At 39.0% G+C, this 23,446-nt stretch overlaps 1 protein-coding gene across 5 annotated transcripts in view; it reads left to right on the top strand.

Annotated features, from left to right (window-relative positions):
• The window catches only part of RTTN (rotatin), a 231,755-nt gene that overhangs the window by 157,980 nt on the left and 50,329 nt on the right, over positions 1-23,446 (top strand). For 4 of the 5 annotated variants that reach the window (XM_062201793.1, XM_062201792.1, XM_062201790.1 and 1 more), the window contains 5 exons: positions 9,102-9,195; positions 12,691-12,883; positions 15,969-16,059; positions 19,864-20,008; positions 22,431-22,586. In XM_062201793.1, coding sequence (XP_062057777.1) covers positions 9,102-9,195; positions 12,691-12,883; positions 15,969-16,059; positions 19,864-20,008; positions 22,431-22,586 — 679 coding nt within the window. The remainder of the gene's footprint in view (positions 1-9,101; positions 9,196-12,690; positions 12,884-15,968; positions 16,060-19,863; positions 20,009-22,430; positions 22,587-23,446) is intronic. The other variant, XM_062201791.1, reaches the window with a different exon arrangement.

Genomic DNA, 23,446 nt, shown 5'->3' with positions numbered 1-23,446 from the left:
GAGTCATGTCATCTGCAAATAGGGTTTATTTGACTTGACTTCCTCTTCCCAATTTGTATCCCTTTGATTTCTTTTTCTTGTCTAATGACTCTAGCTAAAACTTCAAGGACTATATTGAATAGCACTGGTGAGTGTGGGCATTCCTGGGATACACAGCAGACTCATGGAATGGCAGATGTCCTAAACAACACTCTGGCCTCAGAATCAGCCCTTAAGGCATTCGGATCCGGCTAAAAAGCCCATGAGAGTATTTCAGGCATGGAAATCCAAGACACTCTGGCAAAAAATAAATAAATAAATAAATAAATAAATAAATAAATCCTAAATGAAAGATCTCTGTGAGTGAGATCCCAGAGGAAAGAAGAATGGGCCATCAAGGAAGGAGGTACCTTTCTCTGAAGGGAGGAGAGAACTTCCACTTTGACTATGGCCTTGTCTAAATAAGATTGGAGTTGCGAACTCAAAGTCCTCCATAGCCTTGGCAACTCATGACAAGAACCTCGGGTGATTACTGACGCCATAAACAAGAGTGTCAATTGTTAAGTCAACAACAGGAATCACTGTGCACTTACTCCCCATGTAGGATCTCTGTCCTTAATATGTTGTACTATGTTAATTGACGGTATAACTAGTACTCAAACAGTACTTTACACTTTGTGTGTCTGTGTGGGTGCAAACTGTTGAAATCTTTACTTAGTATATACTAAATTGATCTTCTGTATATAAAGATAATTGAAAATGAATCTTGATGTGAATGGGATGGGAGAGGGAGTGGGAGATGGGATGGTTATGGGTGGGAGAGAGGTTATGGGGGAAAAATCCACTGTAATCCAAAAGTTGTACTTTGGAAACTTATATCTATTAAATAAAAGTTAAAAGAAAGAAAAGAGAGTGGGCATTCCTGTCTGGTACTGGATCTCATTGGGAATGCTTCCAATATTTCCCCATTCAATAGGATGCTGGCTATGGGTTTTTCATGAATTGCCTTGGTTGTGTTGAGGAATGTTCCATACCCAGTTTGCTTAGAGTTTTCATCATGAAAGGGTGCTGTATTTTATCAAATGCATCTATTGAGATAACTATGTGGTTATTTTTCTTTAGTTGAACCATCCCTGCATACCAGGGATAAATCCCACTTGGTCTGGGTGAATGATCTTTCTGATTTGTTGTTAGAGTCAGTTGGCCAGAATTTTGTTACGGTTGGCCAGAATTTTTGCATCTATGTTCATCAGGGAGATTAGTCTGTAGTTCTCTTTCTCTGTTGTTTTTCCTCCTCTAGTTGGGTGGGTACACTATCCCCCCTGGGGCTCCAAGCAGGATTACCTCTAGGCTTTTCCTGAAGCTTTTTCACTGGTGGCTTGGGCTGCTTCAGTCTGATCTCACCTCACTCTCCAATGCTGGCGTGGAGGCTCTCGACTACTGGAGTCCTATGTTGTGCATGTCCTCACCCTCCGTGTGTGTCCATTGTGTTCCTCCAATTTGTGTAGTTGCCTCTGCTGTTTTCTAACTCTTCCCTGAGACTGTACTCATTCCACTTTTTTAAAACTATTTTCTCCTAGACTCGAGCTGCACCTTACTTCTTAAGCCACCTTATTACTCTACCACCTTAATTCTTTTTTTTTTTTTTTTTTGACAGGCAGAGTGGACAGTGAGAGAGAGAGAGACAGAGAGAAAGGTCTTCCTTTTTACTGTTGGTCCACCCTCCAATGGCTGCCGCGGCCGGCGCATCGCACTGATCCAAAGCCAGGAGCCAGGTGCTTCTCCTGGTCTCCCATGCGGGTGCAGGGCCCAAGGACTTGGGCCATCCTCCACTGCACTCCCAGGCCATAGCAGAGAGCTGACTTGAAAGAGGGGCAACCGGGACAGAATCCGGCACCCTGACTGGGACTAGAACCCCGGGGTGCCGGCGCTGCAGGCGGAGGATTAGACTATCGAGCTAGGGTGCTGGCCTCCACCTTAATTCTTAAGCATAATTTAGAGACTTCCTTTACTTTGGTTTTCATTTGCAATCCCTGATGGCTGGTGATTTTGTGCATTTTTGATATGTCTGTAGGCCATTTGTATTTCATCCTTTGAAAAATGCCTGTTCATATCTTTTGCCCATTTATTAATTGGGTTGTTTATTTTGTTGTTGTTGAGTTTCTCCAGCTCCTTGTATGTTTTAGATATTAATCCTTTATCAGGTGCACTGTGTGCATACATGTTCTTTCATTCTGTTGGTCATCTTTTCATTTTGTTGATTGTTTCCTTTGCTGTGCAGAAACTTGTTAGCTTGATGTAATTCCAGTTGTTTATTGCCTGTGCTTCTGCAGTATTATCCAAGTAGTCTTTGCCTATAACAGTGTCTTGCAGTATTTCCCTGTGTGTTCTCTAATAATTTGATGGTGTCAGGTCATAGATTTAGATCATTGATCCATTGTGAGTTGTTTTCTATAGAGTATAAAGTAGGGGTCTTATTTCTTTCTTCTGTATGTTAGACCCAGTTTACCCAACAGCATTTGTCGAAGACACTTTTCCTTTCTCCAGGGAATGATTTTGCTCATTTGTCAAAATTAGTTTTTTGTAGATATGTGGATTAATTTCTGGAGGTTTCTGTTCTGTTCCATTTGTCTACATGTGTATTTTTGTGCCAGTACCAGGCTGTTTTGATTATTGCTACCTGATAGTATGTCTTGAATTCTGGAATTTAGATGCACATGGCTTTGTTTTTATTGTTTAAGATTGCTAAATGTTTGTTCTCCTTGTGAATTTTAGGATAATTTCTTCTAGATCTGAGAAGAATATCCTTGATATTTTGATTGATTTTTGTATTGCATCTATAAATTGCTTTGGGTGGTATGGACATTTTGATGATGTTAATCCTTTCAATCCATGAACAAGGAAGGTTTTTCCATTTTTGTTTTGTTTTCTATTTCATTTCTTAAGATTATAATTTTATTTGTAGAGATCTTTCACATCCTTGGTTAAATTTATTCCAAGATATTTAAATTTTTTTTAGCTTTTGTGAGTGTGATTGTTCTTAGAAGTTCTTTCTTGGCTGACGCCGCAACTCACTAGGCTAATCCTCCGCCTGCAGCGCTGGCACCCCGGGTTCTAGTCCCGGTTGGGGTGCCGGATTCTGTCCCAGTTGCTCCTCTTCCAGTCCAGCTCTCTGCTGTGGCCTGGGAGTGTAGTGGAGGATGGCCCAGGTTCTTGGGCCCTGCACCCGCATGGAAGACTAGGAGGAAACACCTGGCTCCCGGCTTCGGATTGGTGCAGCACACTGACCACAACGCGCCAGCCGTAGCGGCCACTTGGGAGGTGAACCAACGGAAAAAGGAAGACCTTTTCTCTCTCTTTCTCTCTCTCTCTCACTCTCTCTCTCTCTCACTGTCTTAACTCTACCTGTCAAAAAGAAGAAAAAAGAAAAAAGTTCTTTCTCATTGTGTATACAAATGCTATTAACTTTTGTGTGTTGATTTTATATCCTGCAACTCTGTCAAACTCTATTATGTGTTCCAGTATTCTCTTAATGGAGTCTTTTGGTTCACCTTATATATAGGATCATGTCATCTGCAGATAGGGATAATTTCATGTCCTTGTTTCCCGTAGGTATCCTGTTGATTTCTTGTTCTTGCCTAAAGGCTGTGGTTAAAACTTCTAGACATAAGTAGTAACGATGCTAGTGGGCATCCTTGTTTGATTGTTGATCTTAGTGGAAATGCATCCAGGTTGTCCCCATTCATTGTGAGGCTGGCTGTGAGTTTGTCACATATAGCCTTGATTATGTTGAAGTGTGTTCCTTCCCATAGCCAATGTTTTTAAGGTTTCTATTATGAAAGGATGTTGTATTTTATCAAATGTTTCCTGTGCATCTATTGTGGTTTTTATTCTTCACTTTGTTGATAAAAAGTATCACAACTATTGATTTGCATATGTTGAAGCATCCCTGCATCCCTGAGAAGAATCTCACTTCGTCCTGGTAGATGATTTTTGATGTGTTCTTGAATCTGATTAGCTATTAGGTTATTGAGAGTTTTTTTCACTTATGTTCTTTCAGGTTAATGATCTATAGTTCTCTTTCTTTGTTGTAACTTCTTCTGGTTTTGTAATTAAAGTAATACTGTCTTCATAGGATTTGGGGAGGATTTTCTCCCTTTATATTGTTTTGCAGATTTAGGAAGCTTTGGGGATTAGTTTTGCTTTAAAAGTTTGGTAGAATTCAGCAGTGAAGCCAACCAGTCCTGAGCTTTTATTTATTGGGAAGATCTTTTTTACTGATTCAATCTCTATCTTGGTTATAGGTCTACTTAGGTTTTCTATTATTTCATGCCTAAATTTTGGTAAACTATGTCTTGAAGTCTGTTCATTTCTTCTAGATTTTCCTATTTGTTGGCATAAAGCTGTTTGTACTAATCCTGATAATTCTTTTTATTTCTATGGTATCTGTTGTAACATTTCCATCTCTGATTTTCTTAATTTAGTTTTTTTTTTTTTTCTTGGTCAGTTGAACCAATCAGTGATTTAGCACTTTTATTTTTTCAAAAAAAAACCCAGATATTAATTTCCTTAATCTTTTTCTATTTTAATTATTTCTTCCCTGAAGTGTTCTGTAGATATCAATTAGATCCATTTGGTCAATACTTGTTTCTTTGTTGGTTTTATTTTGTTTGTTTTTTCTATTGATCCGTGTGTTGATGAGAGTGGAGTGTTGAGTCCACCACTATTATCATATTGGAGCTTATGTCTCCTTTTAGATCTATTAACATTTGTCATAAATAACCAGATTCCCTGGACTTGGGTGCATATACATTTACTATAATCAATTATTCATCTTGAATTGATCCCTTAATCATTACATAATGCTCTTCTTTGTCTCCTTTAACAGTTTTTGTGTTATAGTCTATTTTGTCTGATAGTAGGATAACTACTGCTGCTCATTTTTGTTTTCAACTTCATGGAATATCTTTTTCCATACTTTCACATTCAGTGTGTGTGTGTTTTGTTTGTGAGGTGTGTTTCTTGTAGACAGCATAAGGTGGATCTTATTTTTTAATCCATTCTGCAAGTCTGTATCTTTTATTTGGGGAATGTAGTCTACTTGGATTCAAAGTTATTATTGATAAGTAATGACTTGGGCCTGCAATTTTTCTAGACATAATCCCATTGTTTGTTTTGGATATCTTTGGATTGGAAGTTTTCTGCCTTACATTGTTTTATGATGCTAATTATCTTTTTTTCTATTTCTGTGTGTTGCATATCCTTAACTATCATTTTTAAGGCCAGGTGGTGGCAAATTCTTTGAATGTCTGTTTGTTTTAGAAGGTCTGTATTTTACTTCATTTATAAAGGAAAGCTTTGCAAGGTATGGTATTCTAGGTTGATAGTTTTTTTTTTTTCTTTTAGGACTTGTACTATGTTCGTCTGTTCTCTCCTATCTTGTAGGATTTCTGATGAGAAATCTATTGTCAATATAATTGGAGTTCCTTTAAAGGTAATCTGTTGTTTCCCTCTTGCACATTTTAGGATCTTTTCTTTATGTTTCACTTTTTAAAGTTTGACTTGAATGTTATGGTAAAGATCTTTTATGCTCATGTCTATATGGGGTTCTATGTACTTCCTGAACTTAGATTTCCATGTCTTTCCCCAGATTATGGAAATTTTCTAATATTTTACTGAATAAGTCTTCTAAGCCAATTTTGTTTTTGCATTTCTTCAGGAACTGCTAACATATGTATATTGGGTCAGTTGATGGTATCCTGTAGGTTCCAAATAATTTCTTTTTCCTCTTCCACTTCTTTTTCCTCTTCTTCCTCCTCCTCCTCCTCTTCTTCACAAGTCTAATACTTCTTCATAGTCTTCAGTATTAGTCTTCACAGTCTAGTACTTAAGTCTTATTGTTACTTTTGGGGAGTTCTGTTGTCTTCCATGTTCATTTTTCTTGTATTTTTATGTTTATTTTTATGCATCTGGGGAAAAGCTTGTTGGTTTTCCTCTGAAGTCTTTTTTCTTGGAAATGTGCCTTTGTGGCTTACTAGAATGCCTGTACTTCTGTCAGATATCAAGAATTGTGTTGTAGGTGGGGCCAGGGAGCTTAGTGCCAGTGTGTGGGTGGGTAAGTGTCCAGAGTGACACTCATGTTGGGCGGGGCAGATCTCCTGTACATCAGTTGGTGGCAGGGGAGATTGTCCTGGCTGGTATGTTCACAGTCTGAGTCTTTCTGTGAGCTGAGATGAACCAGCTACCTAGTGTGAGCTCCCCATGCTGCCTGTATACCTGGCCCACTCAGGCACACAAATTAAACAGAACCTATGTGCTCTGGAGTGTGCGTGTGGAGCACTCCCTGATGACCCTTCCCAGCACTCAGAGTTCTCAGCTTCTGGAGTGAGACCCAGTGATTTCCCAAGACCTAGCCACACCCCATGCCCTTCACAGTTTTTTGCCTACCCCACATTCGCAGGGTACAGGGGGATCTACTATCTGCCCAGTGAGCCTCGCAGTCCACAGAGAGGGCTTCCCTGTCCCCAGACCCACCCACCTGCTCAATAGATCAGTAGGTGCTCTGCCCTGGCAAGCAGAGTCTGGTGCTTTGAAGGGAGGGTGAGGGGCAGTCAGGGAGAGCACGCCCCTCTGTCATGGTGCTTAGTGGGCCTCCTGTCCTCCATGCACTCCAAATCATACTCCAAGTCAGCAGGGACCGCGGGTTTCTCCTTCAGACAGAATCTCCTCAGATGCTTTTAACATCTTTTCTAAATTTCTGAGGCCTTTCCCTCAACTGTACTCAGAAAAATCATGGGTTTTCTTAATGCCTGACCTTTCATCACAGCTTTGCTTTCTTCTGATGAGCCAGGTGCTTAGTGGGCCCGTATGCATTTTCTGGTCCTGCACTGAATGCTAAAACGTGGAACAGCTAGCACTTCTTGAGCCTCTGTTAATTCAGAGAATATTAAGTGAAGCGATAAAGGAGTCAGTATCATTGGCCACCTAACTTGTGCAACCAAAGGAGTTTGGCTGCATAGTTTGTGATAATCAGGCTGAGTATTTGATTCTTTTTTTTTTTTTTTTTTTTTTGTAGAGCTGTAACATTTTTCTTGATATATGCTGAGAGGGACATATTTTTAAACACCTCTGATAACCAACTATAAAATAATTGCTTTGTACTTATTTCTTGTTTTTGTAACTATCATATTTAAGATGATCAAAGTCTTAATTTGATAGGGAGATTTCCTTTCTTTTTAAAAATATTTTTATTTATTTATTTGAGAAGTAGAGTGACAGACACACACACACACACAGAGATAGAGAGAAAGGTCTTCCATCAGCTAGTTCACTCCTCAGATGGCTTAGCTGAGCTGACCCAGAGCCAGGAGCCCTAAGCTGCTTCTGTGTCTCTCACGTGGAACAGAGGCCCAAGCAATTGGACCATCTTCTACTGCTTTCCCAGGCCATTAAGCAGAGAGCTCGATTGGAAGAGGAGCAGCCGGGACTCAAACCAGTGCCCATTTGGGATGCTGGTGCCACAGGTAGAGGCTTAGCCTACTATACCATAGCACTATCCCCAATAGGGACATTTAAAAAATACTGTATACTATTTTCGTTTCTTCCAGTTACTTCAGATTTGTATTTGCTGGCCCTTAAGGCTCTCTAGACTGGCTGATAAGTCCATGAGAGCATTTCAGGCATGGAAAGCCAAGACACAGCGACACAGCAGCAAAAAAAAAAAAAAAAAGTCCTACATCCTGTAAGTGAGACGCCAGTGGAAAGAGGAGAGAAGTTCCACTTTGCTTATGGCCCTGTCTAAATACTGATGGAGTTTGTGGACTCAGAAGACTTCCATAGCCTTGGCAGCTCATGGCAACAGCCTTGGGTGATCACTGATGTCATAAATAAGAGTGTTATTTGTTAAATTAACAACAGAAGTCACTGTGCACTTACTCCCCTTGTAGGACCTCTGTCCTTAATGAGTTGTACTAAGAGAATTAACTGTAAAACTTGTTCTCAAACAGTACTTTATACGTTGTATGTGTGTGTGTGCGCAAATTTTTGAAATGTTTACTTAGTATAGAGTTGATCTTCTATATATAAAATTAATTAACGAATTTTAATGAAGAATGGGATGGGAGACAGAGTAGGAGGTGGGACAGGAGTGGGGGTGGGAGGGCGGGTTTGGAGGGAAGAACCACTATATTCCTAAAGTTGTACCTATGGAATTTGCATTCATTTGTATTTGCTTTATTATCAGAATGATAATAATGAAAATAGCCTTATTTGCTTTCATTTTATCCTATTAATTCTAAAGTATTCTACTTTAAGTATTAGGATAAAATATACACCATCAGTGTGCAAACATTGTGAGCTATAGAGTATTTGTTCCTGAAGTAGTATTGATTTATTAGTTCTGTTAATAGTTTACTATTTGTGTGCACTGACATGGAGGCTGTCCATATGGGAGCATTTCAGAGCTCTCATAGAAAAAGTTACCTGACCTCTCTACCTAAGGTGTTTTTCACAGAGAGGTGCCAGACAGACCAGCTTTGGGTTTTTCAATTTTAGGAGACAACACAATTTGCTGTTTTATCAACCTATAGGTGAAACTGTGTTTGCTTTTTTACAGAATTTCTGTTATTTTTTTAAAATACTGCAAAATAGTATATTATCAATGTTTTTTTTTTGACATAAAGTGAGATAGAAAAAAAATCTTTTAATAAATTAACTTTTATAAGTACTATTAAAAACTATGCCATTTGAAATATCTAAGAAGGTATGAATCAAAAAATGCAAAATATCTCAGGAACACGATGAATTTTATTTTAAGTAATCTTATTCTTTCACCATTTCGGCCATGCCATGAGGAAATAGGCCTTAAAATCCTCAGTGGGCCTCGAATTAAAAAATGCTCTTTCAAATTACCAATATATTTAAATAATAACAATTCCTATATAAAGTAGAAAATGCCATTCAAAAAAATCCTGTTAACCCTCCAGATATGGAGATATTTTTAGTTATACTACCTACTATATGTTTTTATAATTTTTCTTATTTAAGGATATGTTACATGTATGTTGCTTATGTTTCATTTCCCATTTGTAACATAATAAGTAGTTTTATTTACTGATTCGTAGGTGGCACCCTCATTGGGGAGTGCTGAATTTCAACCACTTACGCCATCAACAGCTCTTCTGCCTGAACCTTCCCATGACCAGTTTGTGGCTCAAGGTATCTTCTCCAGTAGGCTTTCTACTTCCGTGATGAAAATGATAGCTTGATCCAGACATTTACTTTGAAATTAAATGTCTGAGAACAAAAATGTTCATGAAATGACTCATGGAACATGCTAAAATTTTAAGTTTAGGATCAATATATTTATATATTCCAAAGATTACAACTTAGCTTTGGTTAATTCTAGAGAGTATGTAGACCTTATGCAGTAGCTTTAAGTACATAACATGGAATGAATATACTACCACCAAAATAAAGTAATTTAAACACGGACATAATAAGCATGGGCAGAAAAAATACTTTTTAAAGCTTTTAGCAATGCTTGATTAAAAATGGAATATTCATTTTAATTTCTGTTCCAATAATTTACTAAATGATGCCCCTTTTTTATTTTTGTAATTCACGTTAACAATGCATAAAAGTTTTTCGTTTTAGAAAATATTCACTTGATCCCAAGAAGAAAAGGAACAAATTCACAGTTTTTATGACCAAGAACCCAGCATGAAATGAAACTTGATCATGAAATTCATGAATATTTACCTATAAAAGCATACTTCTTTGCTCTTTTTAAAAATGGATTTATTGAGCTATAATTCATATACCATACTATTCATCCATATTAAGTACATAATTCATTGATTTTTTCATATATTTAGGAATGTACAACCATTACCACAATCAGTCTTAGGACATTTACAGAATCTCAAAAAGAAATGATGTCCACCCCCAGTCTCCACAGCCTTCTCTATAGGTTTGCCTATTCTGGACATTTCTTAGAAATGGACTCTTATAATATGTGGTCTTTTGTGATTTTCTTCTTTTACTTAGTATATCATTTTCAAGATTCTTCTGTGTTACAGCATATATCAAAACTTCATTTTTGGGGACGACGCTGTGGCTCACTGGGTTAATCCTCTGCCTGTGTGCTGGCATCCCATATGGGCACTGGATTCTAGTCCTGGTTGCTCCTCTTCGAGTCCAGCTCTCTGCTGTGGCCCGGGAAAGCAGTGGAGGATGGCCCAAGTGCTTGGGCCCCTGTACCTGCATGGGAGACCAGGAGGAAGCACCTGGCTCCAGGCTTCGGATCGGTGCAGTGCCAGCCATAGCGGCCATTTGGGGAATGAACCAACGGAAGGAAGACCTTTTTCTCTCTGTCTCTCACTGTCTATAACTCTACCTGTCAAATAAATTAAAAACTTCATTTTTGATATTATTAAATAATATTCCATTGTACATTGATATACATTGTACATGTATATTGCATATACCCATTCATTGTTTGATAGTCATTTGGATTTTTTCCATGTTTCCATTAAAAATAACACTGCTGTCACTGTCAATGTAAAGTTTTGTGAGGATATACAGTTTTGTTTTATTACTCTCAATTTAATTTATTTTCAAGTAATGCCCATTGATCACTACTCCAGAAATATAACCTTTTTTGTTATAAGAAATAAAACTTTAAACGGATCTTTTAATATCTGTAAGTCTACATGTGATGTACAAAATTAAAAGTCATTATTAAAAAATGAAATTTTTAGGGACTGGTGTGATCTAGTGGTTAAAACACTTTCCATATTGCCTTGATTCAAATCTCAGATCAGCTCTCAAATTCCAGCTTCTGTTGATGTGTATCCTGGGTAGTAGCAAGGGATGACTCAAGTAGTTAGTCCCTGCCACTCAAGTGGGAGGCCTGGATTGAATTCCTGGCTCCTGAGTTTGGCTCAGCTCAGCCCTGGGCATTGTGGGCATTTGGGGGAGTGAACCAAAGGGTGGGGCTATGTTTCTCTGTCTTTCTCTATCTCCATTTCTCTTCTCAAAAAAAAAAATTAATTAGTATTGTACATTTGAGTACTATGCATGTTAGCAGTGATGGGTAGGATACGTTCTTATCTTTGCACAAAGAAAGAAGCCAGACATGAGACAGAGAATAGTGGTAAGCAAGGTAGGAAGGTTTGATGGGGTAGGGAATCCTTTTTAACAGATAGAATAGAATCCTTAGGAGTACCTAATCGTTCAGATTGGGGAAAGCAAGGTTCTGTGGCTTAATGAAGAGAATACACCTGCTAGACCAGGTGGGTGGCTCAGGAAAGAGCTGAGAGCTGAGCATGCAGTCTGCATTCAGACTGGGGCTTTTAAGGGAAAGGAGACCAGTTCTTTCCACTGTTTCTCCTTTCCCTCTTCCTCCTTCTGCAACCCTTCTGCTGAGTGTGAGTTAGGTAAAATTCCTCCCAAGGTTTCACTATGCAGTGCTATCAGACTGTGGAGCCCTCTCCCCTGGACAGAGGAGCTTCCTTTGGGGAGTCTGCTTTGGAGGAAGGATGTAAAGGTTTTATTGCTCAGTGTTACCAGGCCAGGTACTCTTTGGTGCTGAGGAGAAAGGATTCTCCTGAGAAGCTTTCCTCGGAGGGGGAAGGCCGAGACCACCTGTTGTCAGAGCAAGGGCAGGACCTTGTAGGATAAAGCGTGGGGCTGCTTCCCAGGTGACCTGCAGATGCTTTGTTCTCCTTATGCCCCTCTCACACACATAGGCTAAGTTCTAACTTCCTAAGTATCATATATTTTAATATGAATTATGTACAAATTATGTACAAATAAAACGTACAATTTTATTGAGTGTATTCAAGGAGTTGGAAATTCTTAAATGCTGAGTTCCCTCCTTCCCTTTTTTGGATATTTTTTCTTGCTTGCCCTATGCTAAAGACACACTTATGAATATTTAAAAATTTCCCTGAAATGGTTGATCAGTTTCCATAGAATTATCTCAGTTTAATTTTCCCAGTTTTACTTGGTTCAAAATACCAAACTTTCTTGAAGATATGTAGTTTTCCTATAAGGAAGGCTAATTTAGAATATGCATCAATATATATATAAAGGTACTTCAAAAAGTTTATGGAAAATGGAATTAAAATATAGGCTTATTTTAGTGCAAAAATTTTCTGAAATCCATGAATACATTTTTCATAATATATATTTTTACATGAAACATTTTGGAAACCCTGCATAGTTTCCATTTTCTTCATTTATTTTGTAAAATTTACAAGATCATTTGTTACTCTAATCACTTATTTTAAGTTTTGAAGAAAAGTCATATGCCTATTAACAACAAACTCCCTAAGAAAATTGTTAGGATTATCTATTGATTATTGGACAGTGTACCCTGCATAGGCCCTCTATAGGAATTAGCTCTTTTAATCTCATAGCTCATCTGCTGCTGGTTTCATTTTCTTTGTTCTACAAACAAATATCAGGGTCATAAAAGTTGCTAAAACTTGAGCAATTTAAAAATGTAGTTAAGGTGAATTGGTGGTGGAGGCAGATGAAAAGTATTTAAAACAATGAAAAGGTGTTAAAATGACTATAATAGACTTAAAGTTACCACTTGTAATATACTAGATAAAGGGAACTTTCCTCCAATTATAAGAATATATTGTGAGTATTGTGCATAACCACAAGGTAAAAAATAATTTTTTTGCTTATTTTCAATAATAGGTCAGCATGAGACTGCATCACCACGACCTCCTCGTGATTCCTCCTTTTCTGCTCCCCTCCCCAAACAGTGTGTTTTTGTTACTCCATCTCTTCTGTCGGCGATGTGCAGCCTCTTAGACAACCTCTTGGCGATTGCCCCAAGAGACACTGCAAATGCCTTTCAAGAGGCCCATCTTGTAGAGCTGCTCTGCAGGTAAGAGATAAGCACTCCCTTGCAGGTGTGATAGTAGAGATGGATTTGCACACTGTGCATGACAGGATATGAGACTTGTGTGTGCTGGAAATAGATTCTTAGCATTTTAGGTTCATTAGGCTTTATTTTTTTTGCTTTTTCCAGAATTTTCTTGACAGTTTTTATTTTAGGTCTATCATAGAACTTGTACTGTTTGTTATGTTGACCATAAAGACCAAAAGAAAAAAATTTCCAAATTTTTAAATTCAGGAATTTTAAACTTTATCTTCCAGCACACTCAAGGAATATGGTACAATCCTCCTATTTTTAATGGATGTACAAGGATTGGAGTGTTAGTGGTCATATCAGAAAAGTGTCCTTGAGTTGAAAAGTCACAATTGAAATTCATCTGGAGTGATTTGGAATATAGACTTTTCTTTGAAAAGTATTCTGATAAAATTTAGAGAAATCATAATTTGATTCTTTGAATTTTTATTACTTATTCAACCTAACATTATTGAGTCTCTCCGTTTTTTAAAAGTCTTATTACAATGTATAGTAAAAAGGCTTACGTGTTGAGTTCAGGCTGATCTGAGGTCTAATTATAGTTCATTTGCCCTGTAGCAAGGCAGCCTTGTGAAAATTACTTCAGTCTCTGGAGTGTCATTAAGAATACCTGTTTCAGGGGATTAGCACGTGGATTAAAAGTGATGATGTCTGTGATAGTTCCTTATATTTAGAAGTGTTATTTTTCTTCTTTTCTTGACATCTAGTTTATTCTTACCAAGTCTGTGTGCTGTCTTTCAGCTCCATATTCATTGCCTGTCTTGTCTTTACCTTTGAACACTTGCTGTCTGAAATGTCTTCCTTCTCTTTGCTGAATCATGTCTTCTTTGTTATTGTATATTAAAATTCTAGAAAGAATGAACTATTGAACTATTTCTTGTTTGACTTCACTCAATTGTAATTACTCCTTAAGCATTTATAATATGCAAAAGTATGAGTTTGTTTGTCATTTTCTCTGCTGTAGTGCCTATGAGGGTTGGGAAAGTAACTGGCAGTCAGTTGACTGCCCTTTCTGTATGCTGCTGCCTTAAGAATGACTGGAATGGAACTCTAGTAATATTCTTCCTAGGGTCAGCTAAGCGTCTGATGTGGAGCTGAGACCATAGAGATGATACAAGATCTTTTGTAGCATAGGCTTATTATATTTCTGTACCTGGTTTTTATTTCAAGCTTTGAAAAATAGTTTCCTACTTGATGTATTTTTTTTACTTCTTACATATGAGCATATTTCCTAGACAATGTTTTTACATTTTTGAATAGGAAAGTATCTACCAAAGCTTTTTTTTTTTTATTTTGAGTTTTACAATTTTTCTTTATTTAAGAAGGAGGGAGAGAAACATATAACAGGGCATCACTGAAAAATGTAGCAGTTTCAAGTGGCCAAAATACACAAGTAACTGAAGTCCCTGAAATGAAGGAAGGGTTACAGAAAATTTGAAGCAATAACAGGTAGAACATTTCCAAAATGAATGAAAACAATAAACCCATAAATCCAAGAAGTTCAATGAACCCCAAGAAATATGAACAAAATATATCAAGTTTCATCATAAATTACTTAAAACCAGTGATAAAGAAAAATCTGCAAAATAGAGTGAAATGCATTTGCAGAGGTAGAAGAATGACAGCTGATTTCTCATGGAAAAAAGCAAGCCAGAAGACTTCAGGCCATTGCCGCTGACAGCTACCAGCTGACTCCATTATCCAAAATACTTGGACCAAATTCAGACTTGGAATACCTGCATATACATAACGAAATACCCTGGGGATGGGATCTCCGCTTCTATTCAACCCTTGCATTGTACTAAAGGCTCTAGCTTGTGTAAAAAAAAAAATCAAAAAAAGGAAGTAAAAAGCATCCATGTTGCAAAGGAAATTGAATTTGCTGACAACAAGCTGTTCTCTATTAAAAGTCTTATGGAATCAATAAAAAGAATACCAGAACCAATATGTGAGTTTTGTAGCTTACATGATGCATACATAAAAACCAGATGTATACTCTATACTAGCAACGAATATCCAGGAATTGAAATTACAAAGCAATACCACTTACAAAAACGTGAATAATAGGGAAAACTTAGGGATAAATCTGACAGAAGATGTGGAGGATGTAGGTGATGTGATGGTAATGGTGGAGACTATTCTGTTCCAAAGCCTGCAGTGTCCCTGGCGTTGTCCTTGTTGATTTCCTCAGCCCCTTACCCTCCCTGGTTTAGATGCTCTTTTAGAAGAATCCGTTTCAGAGCCATTCCCAAACTGCTGGGTTTTACTGGGTCTGCCAGGTGGGTACCTGCTGAAAAAGCACCAAACACATTCTTAATCACCAATGCCCCCTGGGATTCTCTTTTCCTTGGACAACATAGAAAAAAAAAAAAATACCCACCTCTCATCCCATTAGATTTGCCCTTAGGAAAGCCTGGGTTCAAGATTTTTTTCATTTATTTGAAAGGCATAGCTACAGAGAGAGAGAGAGAGAGATCTTCCATATGCTGGTTCACTCCCCAAATGGCCATAATAGCCAGGGCTGGGTCAGGCTCAAGTCAGGAACAACTTTTGGGACTCCCATGTCAGTGCAGGGGCTGAAGGATTTGGGCCATTTTCTGCTACTTTCCCAGGAGTGTTAGTAAGTAGCTGAATTGGAAGTGGAACAGCTTGAACATGAACCAGCACCCATATAGGATGATGGCTTTGCAGGCTGTGGCTTTACCTGCTATGCCACAATGCTGGCCCCCAAACTTTTATTCTTGTTTGCCTTTTTTTTTTTTTTTTTTTCTGGATGGGCTGCATTATATTTTATTTAGCTTTTAATAAGGCTTCCTTAGATACTGTTTTCTTCAGAATTTACTCTCACATTAACTGACAGGATATTTTCCCGTTTTTCTGAAATGTAGTAGAATACTTTTTCACAAACATTTTCTCATAAAACTTCTTTCTCTTCATTTATATTCAGGGATACTTTCAAACTTCAAATTCTGATTTATCAGTCTTATCAATATGAAGCATTCTAACCATCGAAAGGGTTTTCTTTGCTTGTCCTTCACAGCATTGCTGATGCTACCCTCATTGAGACTTTTGTTCAGGACCTCAAGACCCCATTGCCTTCGTCTCCTCCAGTTGAGCACACTCAAGCTCAGGTAAGTGTCTCGGGTCTATCCCTTGCCTCATGTCTATCTGTTGGTGTTTGTTTGCTTTACTTTCCAAAATGTGCATTCTACTGAGGAGATACAAACCGTAGGAGAAAGATGGAAATGCTTCAGAAAATACATTAAGTGAGGTTGTTTGAATTAGGTTACTTAATACTTTAATATGTAGATGATAGGGGCTGGTGCCATGGCTCACTTGGTTAATCCTCCGCTTGCAGCCCTGGCATCCCATATGGGCATCGGGTTCTAGTCCCAGTTGCTCCTCTTCCAGTCCAGCTCTCTGCTGTGGCTGAGGAAGGCAGTGGAGGATGGCCCAAGTGCTTGGGCTCCTGCACCCGCATGGGAGACCAGGAGGAAGCACCTGGCTCCTGGCTTTGGATTGGTGTAGCTCTGGCCCTAGCGGCTATTTGGGAAGTGAACCAACGGAAGGAAGACCTTTCTCTCTGTCTCTCTCTCTCACTGTCTAACTCTATCTGTCAAATTTAAAAAAAAAAAAAAATGTGGATGATAGAAAAGAGCAGTGGCTTTGAAGTCCTAGAATATATTCCTGACTCCTTCATTACTCAGCTATCAATGTGTACCCAAGTATCTGGATCCATATTTCTGTGACACTTTCAGAAAGGAAATTTGGGGTGTGTGCATTGTCTCACAGTGGGTTAAGTCATAGCTTGGGACACTCAAGTCCCATATCAGAGTGCTGGTTCCAGTCTCAGCTTCTCCATTTCCAGTCCAGCTGACTGATAATATGTCTGGGAAGGTGACTGATTTTGGCCTGAATACTTGGGTCCCTGCCACCCAAATGGGAGACCCAGATGGAGTTCCTGGCTCCTGGTTTTGGCTGGCCCATTCTTGGCTATTATGGGCATTTGAGGAATGAACCAATAAATGGAATATCTATCTCTGTCTCTCCCTTTCTCTGTCACTCTGCCTTTGAAATAAATAAGTCTATTTTAGAAAGTAGGGGTGGTGGTAGTGGTGCATAGGGAGCACGGCCCACTTTTCTCTCCTGTGATTTTAGCCTCTCTCTGTCATATCCTTTGTTTTCACCTAAATTGAAGCTGATACAGGGTGGCTAAACATTTCAAAGCCCAATCTGATGTAAATAATTTTGTTTTTGTTCCTTCAAAGAACAAAATATTTTAAGTTCTTGCTGTTGCTAGAGTCTGTATGTAAAGTATACTTAATGATTCCTTGTGCCATTGTTGCTGATAGAAATTTTATCTCAAAATTAAATTTTAATATTGGCTTCAAGATTTTTTGGGGGGAAGGGGTGAAGAAGTAATGTCAAGTAGAGGAGTAGCCCTTGCTTTGAGATGTGTTTGTTGAGCTGTGTTAAAAGGGTAGACGTCTGTTACAAGGTTTGGGAACACCGTGTACATTGTCTTCAGAACACTTGTCCCAATGCAGTATTTTCATTTGAGCATACTTATTTTCATAATGATTGTCTCCTCTGTCTTCTGTCTATACAGCAAATCTTTATTTATTGCCTATAGTGCACCAGACTCTTCCCTAAGGAAATAAAAAGACAATGACCTTTTCTCTCTAAGAGAATGGATACTAAGCAAATCCATATATGCCTGATGATAATAGATATCTCAGAAGAAAAACAAAATGGGTTACAGGAAGTGATGTCAGCATTGGAATAGTGGGGTTGTTCAATTTGGTGTGGTTAGAGAGGGCCGTCTATGAGCTGTGACATAAGTAAGTGAGAAAGCTAGTCCCAAGGAAGTAGCAAGGCTCCTGAGAACAGGGCCTATGCAAGAAACAGCAAGGAGGCCAGAGAGGCTGGAGCAGAACCCACGAAAGAGTGTCAGGGGCAGATGGGCAGTCAGCTCTATGAAGGCAGTTCCATGGCTCCTGTTATGTATTGTGTGTGTCCTGAATGTTTAGTGCAGCACCTGTGGGAAACAGATGGCAAACAAGTAAATGAACTGTCTAGTGCTTTATTGGATGGAAGAAGCTAAATGAAAATGGGCAAATGTGGGTGTCAGCAGGGGGAGACATTACACTTTTATGCAGGGTCATGTAAGGTGTTCAGGAAATACCTCATGGAGTTGGCCTTTGAGCAGAGATCTTAGGGAAGTTAGGAAACAGGCTATGGGCGGCTGGGCTAGAGCCTGTCAGCAGGACTTTGGGTGGTCGGGTTGCAGTCTGATAAAGGCAAAAGGTTGTTGAAGTTTGTGTTGGTTGTAATGGGGTGGGAGGGTTTTTTTTTAAGATTTATTTATTTATTTGAAAGTCAGAGTTACACAGAGAGAGGAGAGGCAGAGAGAGAGAGAGAGAGAGAGAGAGAGAGAGAGAGGTCTTCCATCCGATGGTTCACTGCCCAATTGGCCGCAACAGCCAGAGCTGCGACAATCCAAAGCCAGGAGGCAGGAGCTTCTTCCAGGTCTCCCACGTGGCTTCAGGGGCCCAAGCACTTGGGCCATCCTGCACTGCTTTCTCAGGCACAGTAACAGGGAGCTGGATCTGAAGTGGAGCAGCAGGATACAAACTGGTGCCCATATGAAATGTCAGCATCACACATGGAAGTTTAACCGGCTACATCACAGCACTGGCCCTCTGGTTGTACATTTTTTGATGAGCCATTCATTGAAGAAGATTTACTTATGAACTACTAGATTGATACTTTATATTCAGTCTTAAATATAATAATTTATAAACCAGTCGAACAATTCAGCTTTTCTTGTATCAGAGTGTCTGTGTTCAAGTCTTGGCTCTGATTCAGATTCCAGATTGCTACTAACGTGCACCTTTAGAGGCAGCAGGGATAGCCCAAAGTACTTGGGTGCCTGCTACTCATGTGGGAAACCTTGGCTGAGTTCTAGGCACCTGTCTTTGGCCTGGCCTTGCCCTGTATGTTGTGGACATTTGGGGAGGGAACTAGTAGACAAAAGAAATACTTCTCTGTGTGTCTCTGTCTCTCTAGCATTCAAATAAACAAAATTTATTTTAAATGAACAATTTGAAGGGATTAAAAAGACTTCATAGTAATAAGCAATATAAGTTTGACAGACTGAGGAGTATAAGAAGTGTATAGTATAGCCACCTGTACTTTTAGCTGGTTAAATAAAGGAAGCATATTTTCATTAAGAGAGATAGGACAGAAGAACTATTTTTGAAATAGTCTGAGAGTATTTTTTTTAAGATTTATTTTATTTATTTGAAAGACAGAGTTAGAGAGGTAGAGACAGAGAGAGAGGTCTTCCATCTGCTGGTTCACTCCCCAGATGGCCGCAATGGCTGGAGCTGCGCTGATCTGAAGCCAGGAGCTAGGAGCTTCTTCTAGTTCTCCTACGTGGGTGCAGGGGCCCGTGGACTTGGGCCATCCTCCACTGCTATCCCAGGTCATAGCAGAGAGCTGGACCGGAAGAGGAGCAGCTGGGACCAGAACCAGCGCCCATATGGGATGCCAGCACTTCAGGCCAGGGCGTTTACCCGCTGCGCCACAGTGCTGGCCCCAGTCTGAGAGTATTAACATTAGAGATACAGCCTGTATGTAGAAGTGTCTCTGATGACTGCAGGATTGCTCTACGGCTCACTTATCCGTATGGACCATCTTATTTGGCGTTGAAAAAATCTCGCTTTGTTTCGTGTTGTTATAGTTGAAAGTATTAATGTGACCATTATGTGCTTGTAAAATGAAAAAAAAAATAGTGCTTTGCCTGCCATGTATTAGTTTCACTGTCTTACAAAGAGTGATTTATAATAATGCATAGAAAAATAAAATATTGTATCATTGAAACAGGCTTTTCATATGGTATGTTCTTTATACTTTATTCCTTCTTCAAATAGGTTTTCTTTCTCCTGGAATATATGTCCTCTTTGTCCAGTCTTCTGCAGTCATGTTTGTTGGTAGATCCCAACCTTGTGATTCAGGACAAAATTCTGAAACCTCTCATCACTAATGTTGTTGGCGTTCTTACCATATGCACCAAAGGTATGTTAGGCAACCTTAATTCTTTTAGATTAAGGAAGAATTGAATAATGTTGAGGGAAAAAAGTTTTACTCTTTTTTCAGACATTCATTTCAAAGTTACTTTTTTTGTTTTCTGTTTGTTTTGCCAGTATTCTGGAAGCATTTGGTAATGTGTTTTATGGTTTGGATGCTTTTAAGTTGTTCCAGGAGATCACTTGAGGCAAGTGTGTAGTATAATAAAGGGCCATCCCGGTGCTTTCAGGTTAAGTGAGGGCAAAGCTCTCTATGTCATGTTGGAAAGTACAGTGAGTTTTGGGAATTAATTAAACTTATAAACTGCGGCTAAGGCCAGATGACCCCCTAATAAATCATTTGCAGTGACAAGTATAATTCAATCTAGCATATAATGTCAAAATTTCCTCAGGTCCTAAATTATTGGAAGATATTCTATGATAAAAAGTTGAGTATAATTCTTAGTAACAGATAAAATTAAACCAATGTAGGATATTAATAAAAAATCAAATATAATTGTTTCAGAAATTTAAATAATAGTTTATAAAGAAGCAATTGATCATTTGATAATTTTCCTTGTTTTCCCATTCATTCTTTTTAGTTCTTTGTATTACAATGTTAACTTGATTTTTTTTTTTTTTTTTTGACAGGCAGAGTGGACAGTGAGAGAGACACAGAGAGAAAGGTCTTCCTTTTTGCCGTTGGTTCACCCTCCAATGGCCGCTGCGGCTGGCGCATTGCGCTTATCCGAAGCTTGGAACCAGGTGCTTCTCCTGGTCTCCCATGCGAGTGCAGGGCCCAAGCACTTGGGCCATCCTCCACTGCACTCCTGGGCAACAGCAGAGAGCTGGCCAGGAAGAGGGGTAACCGGGACAGAATCCAGCGCCCCGACCAGGACTGGAACCCGGTGTGCTGGCGCCGCAAGGTGGAGGATTAGCCTGTTGAGCCACGGCGCCGGCTAACTTGATTTTTTTAAGTGTGTTCTGATATCCAGTAAATTAGTACTTAGCATCTCAGCATTGTAAACGTTATCTAGTTCTAGAGGTGCAGAGGCTTGTCACTTTGAAAATCTGTGTCAGTAATAGCCCAAGTTGGTTAGGTTAGACTGTGTACTCTCAACAAGAAGTGAAAATTATTAGGAGAAGTGGATGAGGTGAAAAATTCTTAGATATTACATTGGTTTGGGGCCCCCAAAACTCATCTGTACCTGATAAAATCTTACCACTTAGCATTTCATTTCTCTGGTTGGATTTTCTTGGGTATCCCTGAAGTATTGACATTGAGTTAATGGAAGATACTAAGTTGTTGAAGTTAGTGCCTAAAACAATGATGAAAAATAACTTCAACTGAAGACTTGATCACTTGCTTGGTCCCAAAGTCATTTGACAAGAGGGGTACTAAACGTGTGGGCTCCTTTTGGTTGCCTTGGGTGCTTTCCATTCTCTTGCTTGTGTGTGAATAGGGCTTTGAAAATTAACTAAAAAAAATTGTATATACTTTATTATTAAGTTATCTAAAAGTTATTTAACCCATCAAGTATTTTAAGTGCTGGAAATAAAATATTCAACAATTTTTGGATGTATATTTAGCAACTGGTTAAGTTAAAAGTTATTTTTTCATATCTAGCAAAAGGTAAAAGTTCACTAAAATATTTTTTAAGAGATTAAGTTTTTAAAATATTCTTTTCTGGATAAATAATTTTGAATGACACAAAATTCATTCTATCAACTTATCTTTTGATACATTAAAACATTATTCAGGGTAGCCCTTCAGACTGGCAGTTACGATGCCACTTGAATGCCTGTGTGCAAAAGGTGACGACATAGTCAGGGAGTTTCACAGTAGATAGCCCCACTCTCCAGCTGCCATTTACCCAGACACAAAGGAAGCAAAGGGTGTCCTTACCTGAAAGGTTAATAAATATGTTCTTAGTCATAGACAAAACTGCAGAATCTCATTTTGTATCATAGTTTTCTATGTGGGGTAATACTCTTTTTGGTTCTTCAAAAAATAATTATTTTCTCTTAACCTTGGTCCTTAATGTTTCCTTTCCAGTCGTGCACAAAGCTGCTAGAGTGGATAAAGTAAATAGGAGAAACCTTATGTTCATGGAATAGTGCAATGACATGTGTTTATAATGTTCCCAATATGTAGTTCTTAAGTTACTAAGTACAGTTCAGTTTGCCACACTTGTGTTTGTTGTCAGGTGTGCTCTGGTATACTTTAGTAAAGGGAGTGTTTGTGAGTGTGTCTTTGTAGGAGGGTGGAAGGGAGATATCTTTCAGAAGGAAGGGAAAAGAGTGATTAATTGAAATAAATTTTGCATAGTGCTGAAATGCATTTGGTGAATGTGACCCTCTTAGGTGTCATAAAATGTGGTGAGTTTTGTATTTTAAGGGATTATCTGTCTTTGTGTTAATAACTTGAAAAGTGTTGATCAATTTTATAGATGTAGAGCTTATACCGACTCTTCATTACACGTGGACACAGCTGTTTAACCTTCTGGCCACACTTCTGAGGAAAGCTGGTGCTGCCTGTCTCCCTTCTGTCACCATGGCTTTGGCTAAGAACTGGGCGGCCATGCTTGGTAAGAAGATGCTGTCACATTTGATTTGATAGTCATTACTCCAGTTGAATGTGGAAATTCTCCAAAATCCAGTAATTGTGCCACTGCAAGGAGATACCAGGGTGCTTTTCTTGAGGAATTTTGAGGAGCCTCCAAAAATGCATTCTTGTTCTACCATGAAATCTTTGTATGGCAGCATGGCATCTAAGTCAGTCTTTTTTTTTTTTTTTAAGATTTATTTATTTTATTTGAAAGGCAGAGTTACAGAGAGGCAGAGGCAGAGGCAGAGACAGAGAGAGAGAGAGAGAAAGAGATCGAGATCGTGATCTTCCATCCACTGGTTCACTCCCCAGATGACCACTACAACAGCGGGAGCTGTGCCTATCCGGAGCCAGGAGCATCCTCCCAGGCTCCCACATGGGTGCAGGGGCCCAAGGACTTGGGCCATCTTCCACTTCTTTCCCAGGCCATATTAGGGAGCTGGATCAGAAGTGGAGCAGCTGGGACTCAAACCAGTGCCCATATAGAATGCCGGAACAACAGGCGGCAGCTTTACCCACTACACCACAGTGCCAGCCCCCTAAGTCAGTCTTAAATACTGTTTGACACTAACTTGTTTGAAAACAGAAACACAGTCATACTCATGAGATTTTTTTCTAGATGATCAAGAATATAGTAGATTTTTTTAAGGTTAATATTAAAATCAAAACTTTAAAGTTAAAAATTCTTGAGGCCAACGCTGTAGTATAGTGGGTATAGTCTTTGCCTGTGGCATTGGCATCCCATATGCAACTGTTGTATTCCTGGCTGCTCCACTTCCAATCCAGCTCCTTGCTAATGCACCTGGGAAAGCAGCAGATCGGCCAAGTCCTTGGGCCCCT

This window comes from Lepus europaeus, chromosome 9 (genome assembly GCF_033115175.1).
Source record: "Lepus europaeus isolate LE1 chromosome 9, mLepTim1.pri, whole genome shotgun sequence".
Classification (NCBI taxonomy): Eukaryota; Metazoa; Chordata; class Mammalia; order Lagomorpha; family Leporidae; genus Lepus; species Lepus europaeus.
Note: the sequence above shows the minus strand (reverse complement) of the source record. Positions and strands in the feature narration are given on the sequence as shown.